Source organism: Magallana gigas, chromosome 10 (genome assembly GCF_963853765.1).
Source record: "Magallana gigas chromosome 10, xbMagGiga1.1, whole genome shotgun sequence".
Classification (NCBI taxonomy): Eukaryota; Metazoa; Mollusca; class Bivalvia; order Ostreida; family Ostreidae; genus Magallana; species Magallana gigas.
The window spans coordinates 11623498-11645421 of record NC_088862.1 but is presented as its reverse complement, the minus strand read 5'-3'; the positions used below and the strand labels follow the sequence as shown (position 1 = coordinate 11645421).

The following is a 21924-nucleotide window of genomic DNA, read 5'->3' as shown; positions in this document are numbered from 1 at the left end:
GGTATGGTTAAGCAGGAAATATTTAAATCTACAGATTTATTCTTTGAATATGGGGGTTTCATGAGATTTGAAAAACTACGTTGATTTGTGACAGATTTTCAATGGCCTGTTATAATTAATTTCTTCCTGAAAAAAAATCATGTTTTAGTCATCTCTTTGTTCACAGATCTTAAAGGTTATGAAGTTGATTCAAGTTTTGCTTTGTAACAATCATATACAAAATTTGACAGTGACTAAACTTTTTTAATAAATCGCATATAGAGTTTATTTTCAGATTTCTTGGTAACGGATGTCTAGTTGGTAGATAGTTATTAAATTCGGGGAAAACGTATCAACGTTCTTTTTGTTTAAAATAAAATGCAGGAGCTGCGATATAAAAATTACAAGGTTATTAAAGGGGAAGAAGAGTCAAAAACACATTTTTTTTCTATTAACAATGTGGTTTAAATTATTACATATGGTCATGCTGTTTTGAAAATAAATTACATAATTAAGCTTTAATGCACGTTTTAAGGTAGAGAAATCGTATTTCCTGGAGGCTGACATGATGTAGAACTCTTTTGTATTTACACCCCCCCCCCCGCCCCCCCCCCCCCCCCAAAAAAAAAAATTATAATTTTGCAGACACACCATCTATTCTGGTTTGGTTTACATAAATTTGAAATTATACAATGTACACAGCGCTCGGAATAAAAAGCTGGTGTATGCCTTTCTGTTACTCAAGTAATTGACTGAACAAAATTGATGATGATTAGGTTCACGCGTCAATCTAAATAATAGGTACGTGTATGCAAAACTATATGACTTTTTATTAAATAAATGACAGGTGTTACTCTGTTATCATTCAAAGTTGAAAATGACCCCGAGTAAATTTTTATTCCAAGTCAAGCTCTTCGCTAACTAAATAAGTATGTTATAATTGTATCTGGGATATTTAAAATTCATCATTTAAAGTCCAAATTACCATGTCGAAATAACGACGGCTGACATCTTCTACCGTACTTGATATCTGTTGACAATGTCCACAAATTGTGGAGATTCCTCTGACATTAACCTCAGCGTTTAGATTTCAATGAACATGCTCCATTTGACGTTTTTTGTAAGTGGAAAGTCAAAGGTAATAGAACGATCTCAGATCGTTTTTTTTCAAACTTTCCAGAACTTATAATTTAGAGCGGATATCATGATTTGCAAAAACTGATGCTATGTTGATAAAACAAACGGGAATTGATGGTGTGACGTTATAGATTAAAGTTCAATGGCAGCTTCCATAGAGTAAATTCAAATTAAGCGATCGATTTTCTTGATTTATTCATTGTTCCAAGATTCTTAATAAAAATAAATCCAATTTACATTATAGTAGACGATAAGTAAGTAAGATATATAAAAAGGAATGACTCAGTGATGATCTCGTGGCCATGGTGTCCGTGGCTATACAAGACAGAGTGAAGAAGTTCTTTTAAAACAGAAAAGTTTTACAAAATTTTCTTGTAAAATTTATGGTATGATTTTCAGAGGATAATTGCATGTACTCTAAAAGTATTGTAACTAGAGGTAGGATGATGCTAACATGCAAACGTTTGGATATGGGTTAGGACAAATCTACTGTAATGTACTGTAGAGCAACATTTATTACCGACCTCTCCAGGATTTAATTGCATTTTTTCTGTGGTTGTTTATAGTAACAAGTCATCAAAATGTGGGCTTACTTTACCAAATTGTAAAGCAAATTGCTTGTGAATCAGAGTAATGGACATGTTTTAAAGACAAATTTATTTTGTTTAACAGTTATTTTTGCTCTTACCTATCCCTATCGACACTATGAAGAGTAAGACCATAAATAATATTGTAATATCACTCTTATAAAGCCCATTAAGACTAGTTCCGTAGGTAATATCACAAGTACTAGTAGTTATATACTATCACCATAACATACACCATATTAAGATCATTTTGTTATAGTTCATTTAGAGACCACGGCTTACACCGTTGACAACAATCGACAATAAATCGAGAGAAAAAACATAAAAGGTATAATAAAATTTATTAGAATGTGTATAAGCAAGCGCAATGATATCTACAGTCTGCTTTTTTTAAAATCAGAAGGTTTAAAAGTTAAAACGCATAAAAATAGATCAACGATTGTTTAACATAATAAAAACAATTTGAAGCATAAGAATAGTAAAACATTTTTAAAGTCTCACAAGGGCTTTCAACAATATAATACTGGATAATTGCAGAAACATTTGCCCTTCAATAATGTTGTCAGCATAATTTATTTACTGATTTTTTTTGTAAATCTAAAATTCTGTTAAATTTTTATATCACAAACCATTATCCTCATCTAATTAAAACTCGCATATTTTGATCAACGCAATTTTCTTTAAATGATATATCTAAAAAAAAATCAAGATACGTTTTGGATCTGACAAGAACCTTTGCCAGATAGTAAACTAAAATGCAATTTAATTCTTTACACAGTGAAACAAAAAGGTCTTTAATTGCAAATTTACTATTTGCCTTCTTTGTTTTATTTGCCTAGTCACAGTATTTGTAGCAAATTAACAGCAAGAACAATGGCATATATTAATACAAGGGGTGTCTGCAGGGCCGCTGCCGAGTTACTGTATTCTGAAAAACAAGAAACAAAATTACAACAAAATAACAATTATCGAACTACAGTTTAGATATTGAAAGCCAAAGCTTACATGAAATGCTATTTTAATTTCAACTGTCCTATTTTCTTGTTTTGTGGTGAAATAAAAATGGCTTTGAATATAGAGGGGTTTGAATTAAGAAACACATCTTTGTTTAACCATGAATGGTGATTTATTGAGAAGGAAAAAGCTAAAACCTCGTAGCAAAATCGCAATTTATACTTTCTTAAATTATAAGTTTTTATCAAATGACTATAATTTTTTAATCAAAGAAAGTTGTAGTTTGAAAAACAAACATCGTTTGCCTTTTCTTTTCCGCTTATTAGTAATGCATAATCTTAATTATATTTTTCAGACATATCTCTCTTCCTCCCCTTCTACATATAACAAATTCTACTCTGCATAAAATTTCTATAAAGATGTTCTGCTTGTTCGTTGGAAGAAAAATGAAGTTTTTATCCATATCTTATTCCTTTTTAGAAAGACTTACTAATACCAAAATGTCTTTCTTGACTTTTGTGATTTATTATGATGGTAATAAAAATTCTCTGAAGAATTTTTGATTTTTTTTTCTTCAAAAGAATGTTACAACATAGAGCTAATTTCCCCTTTTTGCATTCAGAACTTGGTGTGACTTAAAAAATGACGTGAAAATTGTTCCATGTTCTTTTGTCGTATTCTCTCTCTCTCTCTCTCTCTCTCTCTCTCTCTCTCTCTCTCTCTCTCTCTCTCTCTCTCTCTCTCTCTCTCTCTCTCATCACACGATGAATCTCTGCCATTCAGTCAATTCAAAGGACACTAGAAGGTGAACGGGTGTCATATGCCATTAAGTGACCTTTCCGGACCTTTCAGTTAACATCCTATTTATTTAATGGCAGGGGTTCATCTTGGGCATATAACACATAATACGATGTTCCATATCATTCTTAATGTTTACGTCAGCTGCATGTAGATAACTTGGTTGTCCGAAATTTTAAGATTTCATATATTTTTAATTGCTTTTATATCATTCAATGTATATGGCGTTAAAAAACACTTAATCTAACCAAAACTAATCATCTTTTTAATTTCGTTTTTTATACTTGTTAGACCATTATTTATACACCGGACTGACTACGATTTCTTCCGTTTTTCATGATCTTGACAATGAGGACATGCATGGCGGGTGCAACCGGTCGGCAGGGGATGCTTACTCCCTCTAGGTACATGATCCAACCTTTATTTGTAGAGGTTCGTGTTGCTTTGCATTGAATTTGTATTTCGCTTTATGGATTTGTGAGATGGTTGACAGTTTGTAATTGCCTTTTTCATAGTTCAAAATTTTTGAACAGTCGCTTCCCTATCGTAAACAATTTAACACTTCCAAAATTGCAGAACGTTTTACATCTAGAACAAAATATGAACGAAAATCAAGTCATCAAGCCATATTACTCTATTTCTAAAAAGACCAACTAATCTTACTAGCTTCCGGAATTATAAGCTGGAACTCTGTTGTGTGGGACAGTGGGTCGTTGTAAATGACACTGAACGGTGTCTTAAAATAATCCGCCGTCACCTGCAGAATCTCCAACGTCGTTTTTATCTTGCTATCGGTTACTTCCTGCCCAAAAGAATAAGTTGCATATAGACTGCAAGATTTATTACTCGAATATAAACAAAATGTTCAAAATTATACCGTATGCATACAGACTGTTAAGATGATTTTTTGTATTAGCTAATCAAACCAATCAACAAGGTGTAAACCATCGTTTCAAATGATTCATATTTGAAAAGCACATTTTAATCGATAAATATTAATTCATATAAAATGACGAAATCACTAAAAAATATTATCAATCAGGTGTACTTGTATCCCTGGGCGGTAAGGCTTTGAGAAATGAAAGAGTCAGGGCCTAAAGGGAAACATCATATTGGGGATCGATCCGTAAAACCACAATGGAAATTATACCCTCCAGATTTTGTTTCCCTAGAGTTTGGCTTACCGTACAAGCTACATTGATATTATTATAGTTGCCGGGGCTATAATCTTCACCAGTGTCTTCTCGCTTCCACAAGATCTTGTTACAAGAAATACCCTCAAGATCGTACACCTCACATGTAATCTTGTGTCGTTTGTTGTTAACAATAGCAGATGTATTGGTACACCTGAATTTAGGATCTCCTGTAAAGAAAACAGAATCAGTCAATAGTGTTTCTTTAAACTGAGTATAGTTTCAGTAACTTATATGGTATGTACATATGTATGACTATTCCGTTGGTAGTTGAGTTTGTATTTATCAATTTTCAATGAAACCCAAATTTCAGTTTCAGTTATCACACAACTTTGTCAATTCTTCTTATTCCAAATATTAAACTAAATGTCTGAAAAACACGATATATAATCTTTTCAAAAGCACTGTATCTTTAAACTCTCTCTTTTTTACTCTGGAACTAGTTAACGACAATAGACGAAACTCTGGCTCGTTGTTTCTTACAGCAGTTGCATTTATTAATTCATATTTACCCCAACTAAATACATTTCCTTATGTTTTTCTTAGGGATCGAGTTCTAACCAGTTTAACGATCATTCAAAACCTTCAGCACACCGCCGCGATTATGTTCAGAATGTTTTCCCTATCGTTGTTAAGTGTGTAATAAATCCAAAGGTGCTTGAATGAAAGTTAACGAGACGAGATTTCCCCGAGATTTGTTCATATCTTGTAAAATGTCGAGCGGAAGTATATGTGTGGGATAATATTCTCAAAATACGTAAATACTGGTCGTTCCTCATATCATATTCTACTTTAATCTATGTTAAAACATGAAAGTATATTAGGATATTGTCTTATTTCATCATCTAGCGGTTATATAAACTAAATGATGATATTCAGAACAGAGTTATTGTTCGTGCTCAACCACTCTACTCGTAATTGATAATAAAACAGTCATAGCCATGTTTGATGCTTTTGGTTTGCATTAAAAAAAATTAAATTTCTTTTTTAAAAAAAAGAATGCGTGTCTGTTTTGAATTTAAACTAAGTATATCGAGCCAAGAAACATTTTGCATAAAATAGTACAGTCTGTTTCACTATTGATGCTGTTACTAAAATATGTAATTGGCCAGGTGCAGATTGAAAATTAATTCTTAGGGGGGATCGCTATTAAGCATATTAGTTGTTGCGAGAGCAGAAAAAATATTTTCTATTGTCACATTAATTTCTAGAACTCACTCTATCCACCAATTAATGGAGTAAATGTTTAAAATCAATAAACGTCTAGATTTTATATTCGATTACAAGTACCTAGATTACTGCAAAACTGAAAGGGTAAAATAAAACCACGTGGTTTAAATTTAAATGACAATAACATTCGCAGGGGTAAGCAACCCCCACAAAAATCCTGGACTGCACAGAAAATCATGATGAGGCAGACTCAAATATCCGTATACATTGTAAACAGACTTGGCTATTTCTTTTATTTAACCTACCAATGGACATTGATAAGAATTCTTTTACTTTTAAATGTACCTACTTTTTATGATCTATTCAATAATTTGTTAAAGAAAAAATGTAAATATAAACAATAAAATGCTTTATTTGATAATTTAAATCTATAAAGAAAGCAAACATTGCAGAACATTTTTTTCTAATAATTCGCTACCCTCAAACCACCAAATAAAACATTTAATTGCTATTTTTTAATAACACTGTATTCACTGACAAAATTTGTCTATTACTTAAAAAATATTGACATATTCCTACAGTTTTAGAAATATAACATAAGTTAAAAGAACTACTTACTTTGTCTGACTAATATTTGATAGGTCAGTTCCATTTTTGAGTTGGGTAGACCATCAACTTCTGCACTACACGTTACATTAACTTGGCTGTTGACTGCAAAAGTTAGCATTCAAATCTCTATCTGATCAATTCAACATACATGTACATACTCACTTATTACAAGTATCTAAGCAACAAACGGATGTTTATTTAATGCAAAATAAGTAACAACTGTCGTAATGAGCACTTTCATAACATCTTTTAATTATTACAATTATTGTCACAGTAACAGTATTATGCTGGTAATAAAAAGTAATCTATTACATGTTTTACTGTAGAATTATTAAATTTCGTGGGCTATAATTTTCGTGTAATGCTTAAATTTTACAGGTTGAGAGGTACCCACGAATTCCACGAAAATTGAGCCACCACGAAATCCAATGATTCCACAGTAAATGATGTACAGAATTACTACAAACTATCAGTAATAAAAAACCCACAAAAGAATAACATGATCTAAAACTAATTATTTATAAACAAGACTTTTTAAGCAAATATTTAATTTTTTAATAGTGTACCATGAACTGGGAGGGGAACATGCTGGGACTAATCAAGGGGTAATCTGATCAAACTTTGCGTAATTTCAAGACAAAAGGATCAAAACCAGTTTGACTGGCAAGTTATCCTTTTTTGATAATGTGGTTTTATCAATAATCATGGGCATCAATATTTGTGATTTAGTAAAAAAAAAAAAAAAGGCAGATGCAAGGATCTGTATATGTAATACAAATTTATGGCAAATAAACTTGTCCTAGATTCTTGGTCATAGGAGTTAAAGCTGTATCTCAAAGGTTGCTTGTTCAGGGCCCGCTGTGGTCACTTGATGTTGTGTGTTGTGCCCTAAGACAAGGTACCGTGTCAACATTGTCTCGGCCTCCAGCTGAAATTGGATACCGCGATAGACTGGTGTTCCATTCTGGGGGAGTCAATGACTCTCGTTTGCATAGCATTTGGAAACCGGGGAGAAGTACCAGTCTTTTGCGCTTTCATGTCCCGAAAATTTGATATTTGATATTGCACTTCAAAGAAAAATTTTGTGGATGAACTCATTAACAAAATGGACGAATATTGGCATTCAAAGAATATTAATGAAACCACAGTACCTGAACCCAATTTCAATCCACTTAGGTTCAACCACCTGAATTCATTTTGTTGCATTCTCCACAGTGGATAGCCCGCCTTACGAGCCGGTAATGTGTTAAAGGAAGAGAAGGACAGACACAAGCCAGCTTCTGGGGCCTGAACAATACCACAAGACCCAAAGATCCCAATCAGTTGGGTTGGCTAGTAATCATTTCTCCACACACACCTAACCCCATCACAAAACCAAAGTTAGCTACTGACCTCTGAAATCTGTCGCATCGGCAACAAATTCCGTGCCCATCTTGTTTTCTATGTCCATGATCCTCCCCTGCATCATCTGGTCGCCCATCATGATCTGGACATTGGCTTTTGGCATGCCACCGATCGCCTCACAAGAGGGGGCGTACTTGCCAGATAAGACCTCCATTGCGTGAAGGGTCTCATTGTTGTCTAGGGTGAGATATTCGTCTTTGTTGGCGTCAAACCTGAACATCATACTTTTGATTGGCTCTGTAATGGTGAAAACTCTCTAATGGTAAAACTACGCACAGAATTATACTCTTTAATCGTCGTAATACAATATTAGTCCAATGTAAAAAAAAAAAACACACACGCACATACAATTAGGCTCTTTATTGGTGAAAATACAAAAGTAGGCTCTCTTATGGTTAAAAAAAATGATTTGGGTCTGTAATGGTGAAAAAACAATTTTATCTGTAATGTTGAAAATTCATTATTACTTCTGAAACTTGTCTTAATAGCTGCTATAAAAGTGATAGTACAATATTACTTATGAAAATACAGAAGGTTTTTAGAACAATATAATTTATGGAAGCATTAAAAGTCTTAATAGTGTTATGAAATTGGTATGGCCCTGTACCAATAACCAGTTCCTGTATTTATACGGTGTACACAAAATATATATTATCTATTTATATGCCATTATTTCCAATACTACGGATAGAATGATATGATTAATTTATGGAATAATGTGTATTCCGTATTTACGAGTGTACGCCATGTTTTGACACAGAAACCATGTGTCTCTTGATTACGTTTCATATAATAGTCTAATACATCGTAAATGATGCAATAGCATCGATATAAATGAAGAACATTGCATATTAATGCTTACCGTACCGTTTTCTTTACTTAATTTAATCATTTTTGTTGTTATTTCGTCCATACTTTACGCAAACGCAAACCAGCGTACTCCGTATTCCCTTCATCTTTCGTCAGCATATTCTGACGCATAATGCAAGCTGCGCGCTGATTGGCTGGCAAATATAGACTATATAAATGAGGTACTGGTAGAAATCGTGTCTTCCTTCTGTCTTCTGCTCCCGTTACCACTCGACTTCTTTGCCAAATATGGCCCAGCAGCACCTTAACCTTAACACTTCAAAGGTGCGGAAGGTGAATATTTAATTGAATTGTATTTATTACTGCACCTTCTCCAGTTATTTCCAGAGGATATTATACCCATCTTTACCGTAGTGCCCCTTCACTTCCTTGTCATTGTTTATCTTAGTTACAGAAGCACCTACCCGTTGTGCACCTTCCCATATCTAAGGTGTAAGCCTGTTCCACCCGATATATGCGTACTATAGTCCTTATATTTATTTTGTCCTTACAATTATAGTTGAATTGTTATCTGCGTAGGATAATACCAGTGCCAAGCGCCAACCTGAAAAAAGATAAACCTTCCGCATTCTAGGAAGGTGCCGTTCGCGTACTCGCGTTGTTTATCATTGTATTATCAGTATAATAAATATTTTTATAACTTTTACATTGCATTGTTTTGTCAACTGATTAAAGGTACAGAGCCCACGTCATTTAACAAAAGGGAAAATAATCATTTATAGCATTTATATTTCAACCAACCTTTTCCTGTTACAATAGGTTCGATAGGTTTATAATTGTACAATATGACTTACTGAAACAAGAGCAAAACTGACTGTTAAATAATCGAAAAATATTTGTCTATCTATAAACACCCCTGCCTGTAACTATAATGCACACTATATGATACCTTAACAAATTTCGATGATTTTTTTTTACAGCAAGCCACTTAGAAATTAATATTTTTTTAAGGTCTGACAGTGAGTAATAAATGTTTGTTTAAAGTACTTCTAGAGAAGATTTCTCCTAACTCACATCCTTATGAAAAGGCCACCGATTTACAATCAAAACTCTGGTTTACAGTACTTCTATAGTAGATTCTCCTAAAGCCTACCATTAACTTTTCTAGAAGGTTTTGTCAACGTTCGAAGATTAGTTCTTACCTCTGACTTGTATAGCCAGAGATTTTATGGCCACCAATTCATCCCTGACCCACTGCTCATTCTCCTTGATCTTCTCATACACATCACAGGTTAGATTCCCTGCATCTGCTTTCTGAACATCTACCAAAAAAAAATTCTTGTCAATATTAAAGAATCCTTGATCAAAATCTCCCTGTACACAAAAAGACCTATCATAAGGGCAGATAATGTTTACTGTAAAATCCCAATGATATGTTGAAATCTGCATCATGATATTGCAACATTGCATAAATGCACAAGTGTAATAATAATATTGTAACTAGACACGATCTCGTTGCGAGCAACGAGGAGGTCCTCCGTCTGATTTTAGAACTTGAGATTTATGTTCGATCTTGATTTTGCTATTTAACAGCTTAACATGATTTAAATCAGAAAAAGATGGTCTACATTTTAAGGGCCGGATACTATTTTGTTTCAGGTGTAAGAACTTTGTTCAACAAGTGTTTAGAAATTCCTGAGTTGTTGAGATATCTGTGAAAAACGTTAAAGGGATCGGTCCCTTATCTCCTTATTGGGGCCACTGAACTAAATCCTTAAGGTTGCATGTTGTTAAGTACATCATTTTGAGCATCTTTTCTTTGACACTGCATTTCAAAATATTGTTCCTTTTTTAGATAAAGGTGATCAAAGTTTTGGACTTTTGACCCCTAAAATGCCCTAATTACGTAAAATATGAGAAAATCGTTATATTGTTAGGCTAAATAAATGTAAGATAAACATATCTGCTTCTATCATTTATCACTAAATATCCCTCGGTAAAAGAACTATAGGAAAAGGACTTTAGAGCCCTCTAGGTCCCTATATTTAGGGGCCAGCCCCTTTTACTTGATATCAGATGAAATGTCATTTGATTTTATAGACAATTTGCTCAACAATTGATTAGAAATTCGTTACCATTTTTGGGATATTTGAGAAAGAATGTATAGGGGCCAGTTCCTTATCTCCTTTTTGGGGCTGCTGAGCCAAATTTTTAAGGTTGCATGTTGGTAAGTACATCATTTTGAGCATCTTTTCTTTTATACTGCATTTCAAAATATTTTCTCTTTTTGAGTTATAGGTGATCAAAGTTTAGGACTTTTGACCCCTAAAATTCCCTAATTACGTAACACATGGTAAAATCATTATACTGTTAGCTACATAACTGATTGATTAACATATTTGATTCTATAATCTATTACAAAATATCCCTCGGTAATGAGCTATATGAAAAAGACTTTAGAGCCCTCTAGTTCCTAATATTAGGGGCCAGCCCCTTTTTTATGGTATCAAATGAAAGGTCGTTTGATAATAAAGACATTTTGTTCAACAAGTGTTTAAAAATTCGTTACCATTCTTGAGATATCTGAGAAAGAATGTTTTAGGGGCCGGTCCCTTATCTCCTTATTGGGGCCACTGAGCCAAATTTTTAAGGTTGCATGTTGTTAAGTACATCATTTTGAGCATCTTTTCTTTATTGTGCTTTCAAAATATTTTCTTTTTTGAGATATAGCCATTAGGTGATCAAAGTTTTGGACTTTTGACCCCTAAAAACCCTTAGTTACGTAACACATGAGAAAATCGTTATAGTACTAGGCTTCATAAATGTAAGATAAACAAATTTGCTTCAATAATCTATTACAAAATATCCCTCGGTGAAGAGCTATGGGTAAAAGACTTTAGAGCCTTCTAGGTCCCTAATATGAGGGGCCAGCCCCTTTTTCTTGATATCAGCTAAAAGGTCTTGTAAATATAAACCTTTTTTACATTACATGTCTTATTAAAATATTTTCCAGAAAAGAGATAAAGAGAGAAGAGCACAAAAATTTACGACGCTTTTTTAATGTCAATTTTCGAGCTCTAGCAAGCTTTGGCGCCAGTAGTGCTTAACATACAAAACAACAATCATGCAAAACTTCAATCTTTTCTTTACCAACTGTAGAAATTTGAGCTTAATATATCTTATACTTTAGGAGAAAGACAGAAGACAAAATACCCATATAAAAATTAGAAAAATCTCCATATCTCAAAAACGGGTGTGAAGCCATCAACACAAACAATTTCCAATCAGGTTCAGACCAATATCTATCATATCTGAAAATTTGATTGAGATCAGACGAGCCGTTTCGAGATATCGCGTGCACAAAAATAGGAAGAAAAACAAAATAACTAGACACGATCTTGTTGCGAGCAACGAGTGGGTCTTCCGTCCGATTTTTGAATAGATTAGATCAAACTTATCAATTCAAAGATAAAACCGTTGATCTAAGCGAATAATAGTAAAAAAAAATTGCGGCACTCGGGGCCTGAACCCGGGTCGCCTTGGCCATGTCCACGACTCTATCGACTGAGCTACTCGGACTCTCGCTTCAGAAATTTGACGCTTAATTTCTCGATAATGCCTTAATCGATTTTAAAACAAATTACATACTCTGAATCAGTAAAAGGGTCACTATAAGGTGTAAAAAACTCAAAAAGAAATATTAAAAAAAGAAAAAAGTCGAAAAATTCAATTTTTAAAATGTCCTTCAGATGACGACCGGAAGTAACCGTAGGACATTCTCTTGACCAAGGTGCACCAGAAAAAAAACGGTAGATCTATCATCTCTGAAATTTTCAGCCTTTTATCTTTACTCGTTTTTGAGAAACCCGACAGACCAAATTGACTTTTTAAAATCGTAAACGGACGATAACTTCTGACCAGAAGTGTTTTTTCAAAAATTAAAAAAATAGTATCAGCTTTAGATAAAAACACGTTTATATTGAAATTTTGAATGAAATCGATCGAGACTTCTCTGAGAAATCGTCTGCACAAAATCGGTAAAAAAAAAATAATAAGAAAAGTGAAAAAGAAACAATAGAATAATAGAAACGTCTTCGGCTGGACGGAAGACCTTAATAATAGGAAAAAAGAAACAAAGCAATAACAATAAGGTCTTCCGTTGGAAACGGAAGACCTTAATTACAATATCAAAGGTTCCGCATTTTATTTTCAACAAATCAAACCAACCAACTAGATTCAGATAAAATGTTCCACATACTGTAGAATTAAACGCAAGGAATAAAAATCCGCGTAAAATCGCGAGAAGCACAACTCGCGAATTTTAAAATCTCGCTTTCATTTTTCGGACATACGTAAACTAACATAAAACTACAATAAAAATTTGGCTTTCGAGATTTCATGCTTTCGTGAGTTGACAGTTGAATCGCGGAATTAAGTACTCGCGTAAAATAAGGAATCCACAGTATCCGATATCTACAGAATTGTGCGAAATCAAATCGACGCAATTCTTTTTTTCCTTTTAGATAATTTGTAACCCCAAAGAATTTGATTCAACTCTCTCGATTCCAAATTGTCAATCTGATCTTTAAAAATGCAGGGTTATTTCACACACTTACTTAATACTGTGAGTTCTAAGCTGATGTTGTTCTGCTGTGGTGACAGAACTTTGCAGGAATACTTCTGGGTGAGATGAGATGACAGGAACTCACACAGACTGGCCAGGGCCTGACCGTTGTGGAACCACGTGAGCTTTAAGTTCTGGATAATGTCGAGGGCCCCTTGGCCAGGGATATTGCAGTACGCCACATATTTATCTCCGGGATTCACCAGTGTGGATTGAGACGCTACGTTCACAATGTACTCAGACCCTACTAGTCCTGCAAAATAAGATTAATCTGATAAATGCACCAAAGATATCTTGAATTTCATTATTTTTCGATAAATGTTATTAAATAGTCCAAAGTATGTTAAGGATCTGCTCTTGATTTGCGATTGGAATATGTTTATTTATCCATTTTGAGCTTGAGCTGAAAGTATAAGTTAACTTTTCATGTCTCTTTTTTCTAATGTACGTTTGTCCAATTATCCGTCTGTCTGTAAACCTTTTCATATTTTTGACTTATCAAGAACTACTGTATAAATTTCAACCAAACTATACACGCATCCTACAAATAAAAAAACCTTAAAGTTTAATTTAACTCGGGCCAGCCCATCTTTAAAGGGATATAATTTAGAAAGAATATAAAAAAGGCATGCTATTCCTTATTATGTTTTTCTTCAGGTTAAGATCTAGTAAATAATCCCAAAGTGCCTATTTGATGCTAGAACCGTTATCACTTCATAATTGATTTAACGAAAAATGATTTTTCGATGGCCAAGAAATAGCAACAATTTAAAATTGACGTTTGTTTTCACATGGATTCATATGTATTCATATTTGGAACTCCACTACATAGATATGATACTTTTATTCAATTGAATGATTCATCGCCTACTATGTGACAATTTAAAATTTCGTATACCTAATTACCGACGTAGACATGTATAGAAGTTACAAAAAGAAAACAGCGCCAAATCTTATATCATATCTAACTTGTTCGTACATAAGACTACATAAAGAATTTATTGATTCTGTAACTGAACCTGCCTCAAAGGAATCGAAAAATTAAATTGGCTGTAAAACGAGAAACTAGTTGGTCATATTTCACCTAAGAAACAATGCCCATCTATGACGCAAGTAGCTAACAAATCTTATGACAAACCTTATTTTTCCGGCATTTAATCTGTTAAATGCACATTACTTGCAAGCCAAATTTCTTAGGAAATACTGCCTTAATATTGTTTTAACGAGGCCGAGTACAGAACGAGTACGCACGCTTTCGCGCAGCGTTTCATTTGTATTGTGACGTCATCTTTTTGCTTTGTTGACGCCATGGCGGGATAGTTTCAACTGCAGATATTCAGCGAAATTTGTCGAAAATAACTCGTTTGAAGAGTAAAATTAAAGTTATATTGTGGAATAAAGATAAATGTCTCGAAGTATAAGCTATACTTGGGCTCGGGTCGAAAAGGTGAAGAGGGTTCAGCAAGCCTAGCCCTCTGTCACGTTTTCTTAACCCGCCTAGATATAGCTTAATTCATATATTTCAAGACAATAACCATATATTTTATATTAATGACCCTTAATATGTGATGTTATATATTTATTTATTACTTAAATATGTCTGAATGTTTTAATAATACCATATATATCACATTTTCCGCCTTTGTCAAATAAAAAATAGCCATTAACTGACAAATCTTGGAAATTGGGCATACAAAAATCAACTTTGATAAGACCCCTGGAACAAACCAGGAGGTAAACGTTTTTTTTTATTTGACCATTTGATGCCTTTTAGCTATAACTTTAATATGTAGAACAGAAAAAGAAATCCCTAGGGCAGAAGTTTAAAAAATGTGCAAATTTGGTACATTGCAAGCAAAATCCCATAGGGTCCTATGTTAAAAATTAACACACTTTGAGATGACCCCTTAAACAAACGGTGTGGTAAATGTCTTATTTTTTTATCTTAAAATAATAATTATATCAGTAGTAATTCTTGTAAAAAATTTCATTCAAAAATCTAGGGCAGAAAAAATTAGACCCGGCCTCGTTAAATCAACAGCGGTCGGCGGATTTTGAGGCCTGTAATCTCAATATCGATCTGACCCATAAGATTCATGCAATTTCAAAGAGGTGTCAGCAAGAAATGATAATTTCCTTTTAAGATTTATATAGGCACTAATATCAAATATTTTACAATATAAACAAGTCCTGAAATTGTTGTAATTTATTATATTTTCCCCTTTGAGAAAGTAGTTTTTATATTTACAGTAATATCTTCTGAAGAACATCGAAGTTATGATTTGAACATTTATAATAGTTGTAAGTGATATGGAAAAGCAAATGTTTAGGACCAAGATGGTAACATTGGGTGTCACGATTAAGATGTGGAGTTTATAGTTTACACAATTAATATGAACATAGTTCAGTACTTATCAGACAATGAAAACCTTCCTTTTATGAAACAAAAAAAAAAAGTTGATATGAATTATTATCTCTCAAAATTATTTGCTATATGATATTAAGATATAACTTTTGTTTATTTTTATAAATCCACATGTTAAATTTTTAGCTGCAAAATGTCAGAAAATGTTAAATAATATAGTGCAGTTAAACTATCTAGTCATGACAGAGAGGTTTAGCAGACCGACGTGTACGTGTATTTGTACGTGTAGGTTAGAAGTTAGAACTACGCGTACCAGCTCATGTTTAGCAGTTGTAATGTGTACCTGTACGTGTAAATGTACGTGTAGGTTAGAAGTTAGAACTACGCGTACCAGCTCATGTTTAGCAGTTGTAATGTGTACCTGTACGTGTAAATGTTATTATCACAGGGTAAACAAGTATTACTTTAAAAGGAATGATCGGCAATAATGATATATTGATAGCTAAAAGCAATCAACATGATCAGTCTGATGTAAAATAATTTAAAAAGTACTGTATGAATTATTGTCAAACATATTTCTATTTTCTTCGGACTTGAAAAACTTTACCACGGAAAGAGCACTTGGTGCAGCTCGCGGGCTAACTTGATTGATAGGTATAGTACGCGGACTGAAACTGCTTTGTTGGATTCTATTACAATGTGCATTACTTTAAACGATAACATTAGTGAATTACAAATGAAATGTCTCTCTCTCTCTCTCTCTCTCTCTCTTTCTCTCTCTCTCTCTCTCTCTCAGTTTCTTCAAATAAATGATGTTTGAACAAAAGAACTATATATGATAAGAGTTAAATTTGGCCCCCATAATTCACTATTTTTTAAAGTGTTTCGGGTACAATAAAATGTTATGTTATAATTTAGACGAGTTGATATAAAATATTTTTTTCACATATTTGTTGGATTTATTTGCACTCACTTGCTGTATATGACGTCAGAAGTGACGCTATTTCTATAATTCAATCAAAATCAGACGAAAATTGACATTTTTCACATCTTTTTACGAATGGGAAATATAGAGCGCATGCTTGAACCAGGACAAATTTTTTGTCACTTACTAGGCTTAACTAGATACATCTCTGATTAAAATATTTTGTTGGTTCAAGCATGCGCTCTATGTTTCCTGAACGAAAAACTGCTTGAAAACAAGCTTTTTTTTATGCTAAAATGCAAAAATGGCGGGAAAAGGTTGTCTTCACAATGCCGTATTTCTAAATTGTGGGCACTTGAATCAAAATGAACATTAAGTAAAAATTTCACATATATATCTGTACAAAGAAAACAAAGAATTACAGTAAAATAAAGATATTCCCTTTAGGGGGCCAATTTAGGCCCATACCATATATAGTCCTTTTTAAAGTGTCCGATTGAGATAAAGTCAAACATTTTAAGACAAGATCACGGAAGAAACTTTTTCTAAATGTTTAAATTGTCTGATAAAGATGAAGTGGAAATTTTTAAGACAAGATCATGGAAGGAACTCTTTCTAAGTGTTTTAAAAGTCTGATAAACCTTACATACGCGTCGGAAACGGGGGGAGGGGGGCTTAGCTCCCCCACTTTTTTGCAAAGTTAGAACTAACCATTAAGTACATAGCATCATAGAAGGGTTCAGCCCCCCCCCCACCTTTTTATCGCATCAATGATAATTGCTCCTAATTTTACCTTGAAAAGATGGAAATAATGATAAGTTTGAGTCATAGGTATACTACACCCCCCCCCTCCCCCACGGATTAGGATTTTCATAATTTGGGGAATTATTTTTTTTTTTAAGATTTCTGAGGATTAGTCTAGCCCCCCCCCCCCCCCCCCCCACCTTCAATTTACTTCCGACGCCACTACCTGAAGACAAGATCATGGAAGGAACTTTATCTAAACTTTTAAAGTGTCTTATAAAGACTAAGTCAAAAACTTTAAGACAAAATCACGGAAGGAACTTTATATACCGATCCACTGATTCTACGATTCCTCCTATAAAAACGAATATACCACATGCACAGTGTAGTGTCCTTTCTGATATATTTCATTTTATCAAATAAAATATACAACATGACAATCAATATCAAAGGTCACATTCCAAAATTGAAATGATTATTTTGTACGAAATACAATCATTAATATATTACGACTGAATAGGGGACATGTGGAGGTAAATGTATACTTTAAGAGAATAATCTTATAATTTGATATCATTGGAAATAAAATTATAAAAAAAATCCTCAGAATATCATGATTTGTCATTATTTCATACTGTACGCGTAACGCAATTTTAAGCATATATTTAGAATTTTACTGTATGCGTAGTTCTATAATTAAGCATTGGTTTGTAATGGTAAGTTAACCCAATTGAATGACCATTGTATTCATGAATGAACTCATCACTTCAAAAAATTGCAATGATGAAAACAAATATTTTTGCTGCAGCAATTTGTAATTAATAGTTTTTTAATCGACATTCAACATCCTTTTACATAGCTGCTATATGTACACGAGTGCTATTTTGAAAACAACTATATAGGTTTTGGATTAATAAGATTTAAAAGCGGAGTCCTAGCACAAGTATTTGGATTCAAGTATTTATATTGACAAGTGGAACTAGAAACTTTATCTATAATATACTTACTGTATACGCAATTGATATCAAAACCTTTAATTAATATAAAAACTAGACTTAGACCCGTGCGTGCACGGGTTGACATTGCATATTATATCGGACATTAACGTATTGTTGGCATGTACATAACTAAGCTTTAAGACTACAGTAATACTATAGATTTTACTACACTCTACCTAGTAAGAATAATCTAACTGTGTCTCGGGAGAGGACATCACCACAGTTAAACGCCTCCCATATACCTGTAATGTAGCAACAAATTGCAAAATCGCTCCAGAACGATCTTTTGAGAAAATTAATGAAGCTGCATTAAAAATAACAGTCAAATTATTTATAACAAACCTTTTTGAGGCTGTAAATACCTTTCATCTAAAACTTTTTTTTATAGTAATGAAGAATTCAACACTTTTTCATAAACTTTTTTTACTCGCCACCATGTTGACACTCGGAACTCACGGGTTTTTTCTAATTAAATGCACTGAGTTAGAATTATCTCCCGTATTTCCTTTGATGAACAGAATAAACTAATATAAATTCCTAAATTAAACGCGAGGAATTAATATCAGCGTAAAATCGCGAGAAACTCGTCTCGCGAATTATAAAATCTCGCTTTTAATATTCCGACATAGGTAAACTACATGAAACTTTGATAAAATTTCGACATTCACTATTTTATGTTCTCGCAATTTGATGGAGAATCGTTGAATCGTGGAATTAAGTACTCGCGTAAAAAAAGGAATCTACAGTATATGACAAAGCTTCAATGAAAATTTACACGTATTTGTAATATCGTTTGAGTTTCTCCATTCAAATGTGATATTGTGGAAACATAAAGTAAAGAGCCTCCCATGATTTAGTGTGAATGTAATGCGCATGCGCAAGATTGTAAAATCCAAAAAATCCAGATACATGTAATTTCCGAATTTTTAAAAAGACTTTTCGTTGATTATTAATTAGCGAAGCTTGATTTTGAGAATATAAAAACACATTGGTAATCTTCAAGTGCCAATCATGTTAAAATATATAAAACAAAAGACAGTGCTCTTCCGATTTCTCGGTATTAAAGCCCAAAAACTCGAGTCTATTATTTTCTATAGTAGTATAGATAACTAGATGACATCCCGCGCAAGCGCGGGAAATAATTTTACAAATCAATGGGCTTTGGGTTTTTTTGTATACATTTGTGTCCGATTTTTTTTAAATTTTTTTTTTGCCTTTAAAAAAACGAGTCTTACAAAACGTAATTTCATTCAACAAAAATAATACAGCTCAATATAATGTTCAAAGCTACGCATACAGATATTCATCTGCAAATCAGACCTACCCGTACTTACTTATAAGAGCTACGCGTACAGTGAGCAATATCGAAAGCATGGTCAAACACCCCCCCCCCCCAAAAAAAAAAAAGATATATCGAAAGTAAAATCAATACATGAATTGGCTATCTACACGGGTCTAAAGTCAGTGAGTAAGTTGTTCAGTTTTTCTGCCGTTCCTGATTATTTTTTTCTTTCAAATATTCCATTCACGGTTTCAAAGAAGTCAAAATCTGATAATGGGATTTCCGCCAAAAACATGGCGTCACCCTTAAATAGACCGGTGTGTCGAATTCACAGGTGAGATTCGTACAAAGTCCACGTCCAAAAGATAACATGCGCAAAAAACACTGTGCCGGATAATTATGCCAGTGCCAAGGTGGCATTTTTGCACCTGCTTAAGCTGCATATATCGAAAAATTCAAACATGCCGTATGATAGACCATTGCTTAAAGAGTTAACAACCACCTTTTTTATCAGTGTATCTCACCTGTCAGGTAAGATATTTACCTTTCAAAAATAAATTCCTATAGGAAAATAATTTTTCCCATAGGAAAATCAATATTCCTATAGGTTATTTGAAATTTCCTATCGGAATACAACAACTTCCTATAGGAATTTTAATTCCGATAGGATTTGATAAAATCCGAAAGGAAAACTTAATATCCTATAGGAAAACTATTTGTTTGTATCAAATTCCTACAGGAATTACCATTCTCCTATAGGAAATATAATTCCTACAGGACTTTTAAAAAATCCTATAGGATTGTCAATATTTCCTGTAGGAGAGTCAATTCTCCTATGGGAATTATCATTTTCCGATGGGATATTAATTTTTAAAGGTAAATATCTCACCTGTCAGGTGAAACACACTAAAAACAAAAGTGGTTATATACTCTCTAGACAATGGTCTATCATTTGGTATACATGGATTTTTCCGAAACTGCATTTTAAGTGGGTGCAAAAATGCCACCTTGGCACTGGCATAATTATCCGGCACAGTGTTAAAACATTAGTAAAACACGAACTATTAACTTACCTTGCATAAAAATTAAACCAAATATGGCCAAATAAAATTGTTGTAGTCCCATTTTCGCTTTCGTCGCAAAATGCGTAGTCCCTGTTCAAAAACACACGGTGACTTCCACGCTGTGTGACGTCACAGTAGCGCCCCCTATAATTTTAGGCCTATAGGTTAAATGGATAGACGATTCTAACCCGGGAAAGCTCCAAAAGCGAAGAAATTTTTGTGTGTGTTTTTTATTCCGTGTCACACACTGCAGAAGTAATGGATATACTCATTATTGAACATACAGGTCGGGGATACGTATTATATAGATTACTTCACATATGCATAGATGTATACAACCGCGACTCAGCTGTAGTATAGTTCGTATGCATGCATACCGATCAATACTGAAAGCCGCAGGAAGATATTTACTCCTCGATTTTTCTGATAATTTAAGATTGGTTGTGATGGAAAGAAGGTTTATTAAAGGAAAATTTATTAACTTTAGTTTACAATTACCTGTAAAAAAAAATTGAATCATTAATAGACACCTTTTTTTTTTTTACTTTTTTTGAAAAAAATAAAGTATTCATAAATATTTTTTCAAATTTATCTATCTCGCTGATATTTTCTATTGATTATTGATCTGCATGTCTGAGTTGTACAACCTTTGGTTATCATAAATAACTTTACTTTGAAATAAAATTTAGAAAAAAGTAATTTAATATCGTTTTGTCGTATGTACGTACATGTATGTATTTTAAATTCTTGAATCCTTCCCCAAGTTTAGATGTATACTGTACAGGCTTGGAATTTCGCAGAATTCTTTCTCTTATCAGCACAGTTGCATATATCCTTGTTCCAAAGAATTTTTCCAGCACAGGCACGCAGTATATGCTGCATAAGTATATTTACAGAAAAAAAGACAAAAAGCCCAAAGAAAACAAACAAACAAACAAACAGGAATTTGACATTATATCTATAAATAAACGGAGAAGGGGTGACATGTAATTTTTGTTTTAAGAATTGCTTGTAGCTATTTTGACAGAAAATAATTCCTTATCGCGGATTAAGCAGAATTTAAGCGCGTCCGTAATAATCCCCCACAAACAATCAAATCATTATTCGTTCCATGTTGTTGATATGTCTGCGGGGTTTGCACATCTTTATCAATAAAATTACACACTTGTTGTAAAACTTGTTGACAGGTTGATAGACATGTAATTCCTTATTTATTATACCCTCCGTACATTAATTTCATCGCACGAAAAATGAAAAAAAATAAAAGACTTCCTGCTTTTT

At 33.3% G+C, this 21924-nt stretch overlaps 1 protein-coding gene across 1 annotated transcript; it reads right to left on the bottom strand.

Annotated features, from left to right (window-relative positions):
* Positions 1-2144: 2144 nt before the first annotated feature.
* LOC136269708 (uncharacterized) lies at positions 2145-21110 on the bottom strand. The gene is made up of 8 exons (XM_066074164.1): positions 20653-21110; positions 13258-13518; positions 9844-9963; positions 7820-8068; positions 6437-6529; positions 4640-4818; positions 4119-4257; positions 2145-2631 (listed from the first exon to the last, which is right to left on the bottom strand). Exons 1-8 carry the CDS (start codon positions 20702-20704, stop codon positions 2543-2545), a joined length of 1182 nt encoding a protein of 393 aa, XP_065930236.1. The 5' UTR covers positions 20705-21110; the 3' UTR covers positions 2145-2542.
* Between the last annotated feature and the right edge of the window lie 814 nt (positions 21111-21924).